This window comes from Ornithodoros turicata, chromosome 9 (genome assembly GCF_037126465.1).
Source record: "Ornithodoros turicata isolate Travis chromosome 9, ASM3712646v1, whole genome shotgun sequence".
In the NCBI taxonomy this organism is placed as follows: domain Eukaryota; kingdom Metazoa; phylum Arthropoda; class Arachnida; order Ixodida; family Argasidae; genus Ornithodoros; species Ornithodoros turicata.
This window is the reverse complement of record NC_088209.1, coordinates 4039628-4050479: the sequence shown is the minus strand read 5'-3', so window position 1 is coordinate 4050479 and position 10852 is coordinate 4039628. Positions and strand designations below refer to the sequence as shown.

At 44.7% G+C, this 10852-nt stretch overlaps 1 protein-coding gene across 1 annotated transcript in view; it reads right to left on the bottom strand.

The window, feature by feature from the left end:
- Positions 1 to 8113: 8113 nt before the first annotated feature.
- LOC135369152 (atlastin-2-like) overlaps positions 8114 to 10852 on the bottom strand; it is a 33564-nt gene continuing 30825 nt past the window's right edge. Inside the window, exons 11-13 of the mRNA XM_064602811.1 lie at positions 10718 to 10786; positions 8334 to 8411; positions 8114 to 8248 (exon numbers count right to left, since the gene is read on the bottom strand). Of these exons, the coding sequence (XP_064458881.1) occupies positions 8114 to 8248; positions 8334 to 8411; positions 10718 to 10786 (282 nt within the window). The remainder of the gene's footprint in view (positions 8249 to 8333; positions 8412 to 10717; positions 10787 to 10852) is intronic.

Below are 10852 nucleotides of genomic sequence, written 5' to 3'. Positions count from 1 at the left end.
CAGACATTTCAGGTAGTCTGTCTGTTATTGCCTCTGCCTTTTTGGAACAAGACATAGGCGATGCACATTAAGGTGAGGTTCCTCTTAATAGCAGCATTATGCTTCCTGGGTTCCTTTCTGTTCCACCGAACACAGAAGCATGGAAGTATATCTGTAATTTCTAAGTAACCTTAGATGTGTCATATTGGAATGAAAAGAAAATGTAGACATACAGCACAAACACACACACACATGTATTGCACAGAGATGTCACCTTTGTGCAAGGTACTGCACAACATAATGCCTCACCGCTGCCCCACGAGCCCTTACGTCACTTCCGTCGAGCATGTGCCCACTCATAAGGCCCTGCATGTTTTCCAGTGGCATATCTTCCACAGGTTCAGGGTCAGGGTCTGGAACATGGTACAGCTTGCATATATTGTGAAGGACTGCACAAGCATTGACAATATATGCTGCTTTGGTGGGGCTATAATGAAGTGCTCTAAAGCGCAGAAGGCATCGAAACCTTGACTTTAGCACCCCAAAACACCTCAATAAAAATTCTTGCACGTGCATGTGCCATGTTGAACATCTCTTCATGAGGAGACTGTTGTTCGCCAAGAATTGGAGTGAGAAGCCACGGTTCAAGCGGGTACCCACTGTCACCTGAAATTACAGATAATCATTCATTTTACTTATATTTTCCAGGTACCCATAAACGTCCGAAGAACCTCACTAAGGATAGGACACGTGACATTGGACAGCATGTCTACGTTCTTGTATATGGACATTATCAATGCTTTATTATGTATTTTAACAGCTTGCTTACCATATTTATTGCTTTGTTGTGTACACTAAAATCACTATATTATCTGGCATTATTAATTAGGCCTTAAATTTTTGGCACTAAAAACTTTGGAAATGGGGTGGCATTTAGGCCTTCAATACACTAAAGCAGGGAAAATGGGCACTAAAATCTAGTACGCTCTTTGCATTTGTTGGTGTTTCAGAATGGTCCATCCAGGAAAACTTGTGTGTTTCAAATCTGCGGTACCATACAAGTTTTCATTTTGGTCCATGAATACTAGGATAGCGTGAAACCACGCTACATTGAGTAGTGCATTTAGTTATCTGCCATCGAATATCTTGAGAGCAAAAGAAAGGCCAAATATTTTCATGACATATACATGAGCCCTTCTAGGAAATTGGGGTACTGAGGGATACGAAATGCAAAAAAAAGGGAAAAATATGCCAACAAATACAAATGAAAAGCAAAATGTATTGCACACAATGTGTACACACACATATAGGGTGTTCTCACATGACGTCAAACGAACCCATTTGGCCGCTATGGTGGTGGTCACTTTTTCGGCGTAGCTGCCGAGGTTATCTAGCATTTGCTCGAAAACGAAGCCTTTGATGTTGTTTTGAAATCCGTTCGCGTCCGTACCCTTCTTTTTGTCCCAAAGACACATTGTTATTGTCGTTCTCACATTTCCTTTTATGAAAAGTATGGTCGCATTGAAACAGTATGGTCGCGGAGCGCAGTTTGTCATCTTTCAATGCCGCTAGCACGAAAAGTGACCACTACTGGGAGGAGCTTACAAGCATGCCATGTCACTGCCGCGTCACAATGTGACGTAGGTGGAAACTCCCTATATGGCTTCATCTTGCACTATGATGTTTCTATCAATAATTTTACTGTCAGCCGATTGATGACTCACCAACTAGCCAGCCACCTTCGCCATTTGTGATATGGCCCCCTATGACAAGGTCACGAAGAAGGGAATGCCTCCAAATAAAAGAGTCATGGGAACTCCCAGGACTTGCGTTCACATTGAGTATGAACAGCTCTGTATCACATACCTATAGAACCGAAAGAAATTGTACCTATTGTGAACAAAAACAGAATCAGCAATGTTGTGGTTCTGATTTTCTTGAGGAGTGGGGAATGTACCACCACTGAATAAATCTATGAAAATATATTGTGCAGTTGAAAAGCAGTGGGCTAATCTTGCGCTTTCATAGTTTCTCAAAGGCCTTCCCTATCCCCAGTTTGAGCTGTTTAACACATTTGAACAACTAATCTAACACAACTATAAAATTGAGACTGAAGATACATGCCATCTGCACATTCAGGGAGTGGTACCCCTTCCTGTTGACATACACACATTCTCTGTAGGTTGGCTCTGACGGGCCAATTATGGCAACGTGCGTGCAGTCTGTGGCTCCTATGCAGGCTGGCATTCCCGATACTGAGGTGAAGCCCATCTTGAAGTGCGTCAGTTCCTCCGCGGTCCGCGGGAAACTACAATACCGCGTCAGCAGGAGGTCACATATCGCCTTACTGACACTACTGATGAGGTCACTGACACAAGATTGTGCAATAGAAATAGTGACCTCCTGCCCGACACATCTTTGATAGCTCCCTGTTGGGTAGAACCGCAGTGCGGTCAGCACCTGCAAAACATAATTACAGCACATTTTACTGTCTGTGACGATAGGCCCTTGCGTACCTTAGCTTCCACAGAAAGCGCTGTTCTCCTCGCAGTCCTTGGACTGAGAATGTCGCGCAGCTCGTCACACAGCGCACGTACGGCGTCTTTCGGAAGACGGAACAAGTCTCGAAATTGTTGTTCGTCGTACGCGAAAGCATCCTCGGGCGAGCGAAAAACTCGCTCCCGTCTGAAGCTTCTAGCAACAAGACCAGCTGCAATCACACTAAAGACGTCAGCCATATTTGCGTTACCACATAACGCGAGCCGAAGGTTTGCGTTAAAATATAAGGATCGCTACGCGCTTAGCGCGCGCTATCTCCGGTGAAATATCGCGCGCTACGAGAGGGCGGAGCTTCATTGCGTTTCAGTGACGTTCCGTGGCGTGGCGGCGCGGCAATTTCAAATAATAGCTATAACGATTGCTATGCGCAGCTCAAGATCGAGGCGCAGGGCTCTTACCAATTGAGCTAAGCTAACACTCCAGTGTCTTCCAAGGGTGCCTCATCTGAAGGTGACTCACCCTAGGAAGTGACTGGAGACGCATGTTAGCTTAGCCCAATTGGTAAGAGCACTGGATCGGTAATCCACACGATGCTGGTTCGAGTCCTACATCTGGCTAACCGTTTCAGTGACTTCCTTCTTCCATCATGAAGTTATTTCATTGGAGTTTGAAATTTACTTGAGCTCTCTTCAGCAACCCCCTGTATGCTGCCCTCTGCTTGCTCAGTGACAGTCACGTATTATGCGCATATTAGTCACTGTTGTTATACAGGCATAACTCTCTGTCCAGCCTGATCACCGCGGAGTACATTTGCAGGAACTCACAGGTACAAAACCTGCATAATAAATGTGTAATAACCTCAGACAGCTATTATATATAATAGCTAGGACATGGAACTCCAACAGCAGATGGTCAGGCAGTACAACACAGGTAATATCGCCGTCACTATGTATTTCCCAAAATGCTGCAAATAAATTAATAGAATTACCGCAACAATTTTTCACCTGAGATGCATTTTGCAGAACAAGTTGAAGTCGCCGAATCCCATCACAAGGATGCGCTACAGCGCATGACCACCGAGGTAACACTACAAAAGGGCAACATCTACCTTCAGGCAGTCGAGCACGGTGCCGCTGCTACCATGCACCGCTTACCCTTGTTGTTAACACAGGTTAGTTATCATGAGCACGCAAAGTGCTATCGTACTAGTAGTCCCTGTGTGGTAGCGGTAGCGTGGCCGAAAATTATTGTGAAGTATGCTCTATCAACCCTGTCATTGCTGAAATCATCGTTGAAATTGTCTGGGGGCGTTGAGTCGAATCGCGGCCCAATGACTCAGGACGAAAGGGCGCAACAGCATAACGTTGCTGATACCGTAACTCGTCTCGAAGCAGCAATGAACCAGCTACTTTGTAGAAATCTGGGATGAAGTGAAATCCCTTCAAGAAAGGCAACTAGTCACGGATAGCACTATTGCGACACTTTCAACTAAAGTTAGGAAAATTGAGGCTGCGTTCCAATACCCCGGTTAGTCGACTGGCTAGCGGTCTAACCGGAAGTGCCGCCATGTTAAGTCTCGTTCCAAATCTCGCCAAGTCCGCTATTCAGTCGGCTACCGCCTAGCGCGCATCGATGCAGTCTAGTTATACGCCTGACCATCTGACAGCCGGGATGGAGACGCGCGTTGACGGTACCAGCGTGCTCGCTGTTTCTGCTGGCTTTAAATGTAAAGTTGCACATAGTGGTATGTTTTTTAAAACTGCGTAGAGAGTTGCAACACATGTTTAGTTGTGAAGGTGACAGTTTATGCACGATGTCCTACAAACTTAGCGCCTTAGAGTCCTGCTGCGCTTGCGCCGTACGCATTTCTCGCGTGAGCAACGAGATGGCGCCACAGGCGCCTCGGCTAGGCAAGCCTGTTCCAATAGTGACAAGCAAAGGAGTCTACTCAGCTGCCTGGTCAGGCAGCTTCGCGGGCGCGAGGTATTGGAACGCAGCCTGAATCTGAGGCTGAGTGTTTGAGAGCTGACTCAGTGGTCCCCACCCAATCTACTCGCGACATTGATGAATTGAAGCCAAAGTGTATCGACCTTGAGAACAGGACACGAAGAGATAATCTTGTATTTGACGGAATCGAGGACACCCCCTCTGAGACATGGAAGGCCGCCGAAGATAAGATTATTTTATTCTGTAAGGATATGGTAACGAGGACCGGGCAGGTTGGTACATACTGCTGACAGTAGCCACGAAATACACAAAAGGCGAGACAGACGATGTCGCACACTTTCAACCACTTTTACTATGAATCAAAGAAACAAACATGAAGATACAGACCAAGACTACCCACTCCCCTCAGGTTTCCTCCTCTCCCACCTTTCATCCAAACCACGTGCCTTTATTTATCAGGTCTTCTTGTTTTTTTTGTTCTTTGTTTTTTTGTTTGTTTTTTTTGTTAATAACGCGGTAGGGGAGCTCACACATTTATCTCTTTCTTTGTTTATGTTCCAGCTTCAAACGACCTGCCTGATATGTGTATCATGAGATCGATAAAAAAACAAGAAGACCTGGTAAATAAAGGCACGTTGTTTGGATGAAAGAGGGGGGAGAGAAGGAAACTTGGGGGGCGTAGTCTTGGTTGTATCTTCATGTTTGTTTCTTTGATTCATAGTAAAAGTGGTTGAAAGTGTGCGACATCGTCTGTCTCGTCTTTTGTGTATTGCGTCGCAACTGCCAGCAGGATAAGTTGGAAGTTGAGCTAAATGACCTTGACATAGAACGTGCTCATCGTTTAGGGAGATTTTCCCACTTAAAGCCCAGGCCAATTATTGTGAAATTACCTCACTTCAAAACAGGTGATTCTGAGCAACGGTCCTAAATTGAAGAATACCACTTTCGCTGTTCGCGAGGATTTTCCTCTCTCAGTTCGCAATGCTCGTAAACATTTGATAGCGCTCGAAAAGAGCCTGGCTGTTCCTTATAAGCTAAGATTTGATAAGTTGTTTGTCGATGACAAGCAATATGTGTTCGACCCCCAGAAGAATGCTGTTGTTGAACAAGTGAAATAGCAATTATGTAAACCAACTCGACCGTCTGCTTACGACTCCTCATATATATGAATATACGCAGTTTTGTCCCGAAGCGGGATGGCTTGACTGAATGTATCACTTCAAGTAACTCTAGCATTATTATTTTAACGGAAACTTGGTTGAGGCGCGATGTAGAGGATCATGAGCTATTCCCAGTGGAATGAAATAGGAGCGTGTTCAGACGTGACAGAACGAGCGCGAGAGGAAGCGGTTTTTTAACAGCTGCGAATAACTCCATTCCGTCTTCATTTCTCCTTAAATGCGATGATCACGAGATACTCTTTATCCGGCTATTGTTCGGTTATGTCACAGTTGTTCTCGGCGTTTGTTGCGCCCTCCTACACTCCAAGAAAAAAGAGTACTTTTACTCCTTTTGGGGAGTAATTGCATTGCCACAAAAAACAGTCCCTTTCGGGAGTAAATGCACGGGAGTAAATGAATGTCACAGAGTGAAGACCGCATTCCACGCGCAGCCCAGGTAAATAATTGGTGCGCATGCATGAAAATACTTTGAAGCAAACCGTCAACCGTGATACATCGAGTGATATAAAATCTTGCGCATACTAGGGCACAATTTGGGAAGAAAGATGCGCTAACTGTTTCTTACTCAGTGTGGCTGGAAAATTGCTACGTTGTCTGAGTTATACAGCCTTATGTCGTTCAAATTGACCAAGGGCACATACTTACGTAGACTGTTGCATTCAGGAGACCATTCGCGAAGTTTAGTGACAATTTGCAGTCCTGGGGAGTAAATGTCGGGACTAAATATTGGGTTAGCGGACTAAAATGGGGAGAATTGCAGACTAGGGAAGTAGAAGCTGCAATTACTCACCGTCTTACTCCTTTTTTCTTAGAGTGTAGGCCGTTACCCACCTTTGTGCCTGTTGCGGAAATATTTCTTTTCGTAGTTTTTGAAGGAACCGCGAGAAAGAGGAAGAGAACGAACAAGAGGATGACGTTTTGTGACGAACTAACATGTGTGTTCAGTGCCATTCGACAATGACAGGCTTATAGTTGTATAGACGACATATTGAATTAAAGGAGTGTGCTTGGACTTTATGATCCTTGCTTCTGCATATACGAGATACATCGGTGCTCGAGAGTCCACCGACGAGCAGCGCAGCTCCGTAAGTCCCACTTCGAGTGACTTTCTATCGGTTCACAACATTATTGGTGCCGAAACCCGGGATTAACGGACTGCACTACAGTCAAGATGGCCCATCTCAAGCACAAACGTGCCGCCCCCCGAACGCAGATCGCAAAGGTGGTAAACGAGGTGACAGAGCTACCAAGCGACGTGAACGTCTCCAAGGCTGCGCTCACCGGGCTACTCAATAGACTCGTGGCTCACGACAACCAGCTACGGCAAATTAACGAGGAAATAGAGCCGTTGATACCAAACGACGACCTGGAGGAAGAATACGCAACGATGTTCAGCTACGAGGACTAAGCCCGCAACGCCATAGCCTATTGTTCTTTTATTAAACCTGTAACACTTCCAGCAGGTAGTTGCTTCTGTTTTTGCTGGCACTCTACAGGCCCTGCAAGTAGAACAAAAACCAGTAAAATTCGTGCAAACGAGGCGTATTGACACGCTGGACACAATGGTTTCAGACGAGAACTTGGACGTTACACTAATAATTCTTTAAGAATAAATCATTTAAGAACAACTCTTTCAAAATATATTGTGTCTCAGCAAACCGCGTAAAATTCCCCGATAAACAATCAACTACGCAAAAATCCCCGCCCAAAGAACAATCGCTCAAGAATCCACCATGAAAATATATCATTGCAAAATATATCGTTACAAATAAGCTCTTTAAAAATATATCGCTAAAATAAACTGTTTAAAAATGTATCGTTAAAAATAAACTGTTTTAAAATACATCCTGTAGTCCAACACGACAGCGGAGTGATAGGTGTGTATTTCGACGTAGAGGACAGCAGTAAGACGTAGCTTATATTCGCGGTTTCTGCCCTTGTGGTCTGTCATGGCTGCCATATTTCTTCTGTGTGCGTTGTTGCTATTTTTTGCTTTCTAGTGTAGAAAAGCCTATGCACTGTATGCATGTCCCGCGTTATTACGCTTGACAAAGCATCAACAGGAACTGTGGCAGTGCTGAGCGCTCGTTCGTTTGTGCGTGTGCTCTGAGTTGGCTGAGTTGGGTTTATACTGACTTTGAAATGAAGTACGCTTGCTTCGCGTGCGAAGTATGGAAGTCCGATGTACGAAATATAAAATGTACTCATGGCAGAAGTCTAGTTAAATTCGCCGACTTTTGAACTATTTGTCAAGCGGATTGTCTATTGCACTCGCGGCCATACCACGTGACAGAAGCAACCGTATGGTTAATCTTGGGGGGGATTTTGACACGATTTATTTTTAGCGGCATATTCTTAACCCGGGATTCGTTAGTGTTTTTATTTACATGCGGATATTTCAGCGATTATTTTTGTTTCGACACTGCAGTTTCGAAATCAACTGGGTTGGATGCGACCGTCCCTTTAAATTGCGTTGATCAGCATAATAATATTTCAGTACCTGGTTCCTATTTAGTGATCCTTTTTGTATTTTCCAGAATTTTGTTCCAGGTCTGCATCACGCTGGGGAGAGCTTTTAGTGCTCCAACCAGAAATTCCAAGAGCTTACTTTGTATTGATTGACCCTCCATCGCCTTTTTCACCTGCGAAAAGTACGAAATGACATCAGGATGTGTACTGTACCATATCTCTGATGACTGCCAAAAGAAAGATGAGCTTCGAACTTACCTTTTCTATATCTAGTTTGTGTGTTCCAGCCATAGCAGCAATTTCGTCCATGTGTCTAGTCCTCTCCTCTTCCATCGCCTAACACAGAAAATACGCTTTATTAGAGGGGAAAAGACCATTTTCCTTCCCGATCAAGCACTTGTCTCGATGTTCGGCATGGCTCTGCTTTGCGACAAATTGGTCTGCTGATATTCAGTGCACAATGTAATGTGCGATTTAAGGTGGAATTAAGGTTGATTAAGGTCGCATTAAGGTGGAATGTCGGAGCTGGTCATCAACGAGATGCTCTTAGAGGAGATATCCACAGCACGGTACACTTACAAGCCGCAACGCTCAAAAAGTACAGTGGAGACTTTCAACAGAAGTGGCGTGTGCATTGCCAACTCACCTTTTTTGTTGAGAGTGACCAATGAACAAACACAAACTTTGAAATATTCAGACGTGATACTATGACAACGGCTAGGGAATACGTATGAATTTTAAATGTCCATGAAAATTTTCCGGTAACTATTACGTAGGTCCGTAGCAATGTTCGCTGTACACCGCCCACACTGTACTACTACACTGTAGTGCACGTAGTAATACGTTGGGGTACACGAAGACTGATTTCCGCAAGGAATGTGCCCTCAAAGGTGTGGTCACCAGCGGTTGTCACACCGTGAGAGGCGTACTGAGGTTGTCTCCCACAATTTACTCTCTTGTTTTGGCCACGGCGCGTCCTACAGCAGATAAAATGAGCTCAAAAAGGACGACGGGAGCGCAGCTGGTGGGATTTGGAGACCTTCAAGCAGAGCAGCTGCATAGAGGATCACAGCAATAAAGACGATAACGTGAAATCCGATCACTCATATTTGTTATGCCCCATGTAGGGATTGACTTTTTCGGGTTAAACCCGATTTCGCACTTTTATTCCCCCCCCCCCCCAACTGAGCTCCGACCTATTCGGGTTCAACCCGATTTCTCCCCGAATTCCAGTCACTATGAAATCCTCAAGTGACGTTTCTACTGAAGACGAACAAAGGTCGTCACATGTAACACATGTAAGAATGGGTCACTTACTTTCCCAGCAATACACCCATGTGTGTCAACACTGTCTATGCCTTCGGGGATTACCGCTGGAAGGTCACGATCCCGCAAAAAATTTTAAAAAAAGAGGAGAGATTAGGAAAGGACTTATTAGACACGAGGAGAAACAAAAACAGCCGGTAACACCCGAAGGCACAATTATCGCCCGATTTCTCCCCAAATTACAGACTTAAAAATAGCGCCCGATTTTTACCCCCTGAATCTGAGAAAGGCATTTAACCCGAAAACGTCACTCACTACCCATATGTTACAACGTTCGATCTTGTTTTCATGAGGGACGCTTTTCGCAAAGAGATTGCCGATGCGTTATCGGAAACTAGTGTCGATGTTGTTTTGATGTTCATGTGGTAAACGCTAAAGTACTCCGGCTTCGTATAGTTATGGACATCACGGCACGAGGGAAAGCAGAATAAAGTTTGCGACGGGAGGAGGCTGGCTGGCTCGTCAATGCTGTACGATACGGTGTAAGACACCACAGGTACCAACAGCAGTAACAGAAATCGCCTGTCGTATCTCTCCTCATTTTTTATTTTAATCTAAGGTACCATGTTAGTATATTCGTGACAAGCTTTCCATTCAAGTCTTCAGTGTTTTATATAGTATGGCGGGTAAATAGATAGCGGTTAGATCGTGGGTGAAGTACATGATATAGGCGAGCCACAGCGATGGGCTAAAAGCATGCAACCCATCGCGTCCGTGTGTGTTTTGCCAATCGCTCACGCTCCTTTATCATGGAGTTTCATCAGCGATTGTCTCCAATAGTATTGTGTCTGTGCTTATACTAAGTTGCAAGGAGAACCGCAACGTAATGCCGAAACAGAAGCATGGTCTCAAGCAAACAGAAACCAAAACGAGTATCGTATACAGGGTGTTTGCTGTAACGTGTCCCTAAATTATATTTCGAAAATCGAGACGTTGTACAAGGAAGCCGCTTGTTGCAAATGCGCGCGCCGGGCAACTTACGAGTTCTTAAACGGCGTTTTCTGCTTTCTTGTTTTTTTTTTTTTTTATCCGCTGTGGTGCTGGATGCGATCAGTGCCGAAAAGTGATCAGTGTCGAAAGGTGCCGCTGGAAGCGGCACCTTTGTAGAACATGAACCTTTTTATATATAATTCACGGACATGTTACAGGAAACACCCTGTATATCTGTGGGCGACAATAACAAGGAAAAGATGGGTTGTTTAGGTATGCGAACAGAATCGGGAATGTTATTACTTTCGGGAACCAACCCTGGTTACATGGACTACACGTTAGATGCCGGCAGGTTAAATTATATAAAGAAATACTATCAAGATAACCTGTTTGAGTTTCTCTTCGAAAGCAAGCTCAATCTCTTCTCGTTCTTTCCCAACCCGATGCTGTATCTCCTGCACAGAATTCAGTGAGACATATAGGACGGCATACAACCATAGTAGCGGTACATAACAACTGGA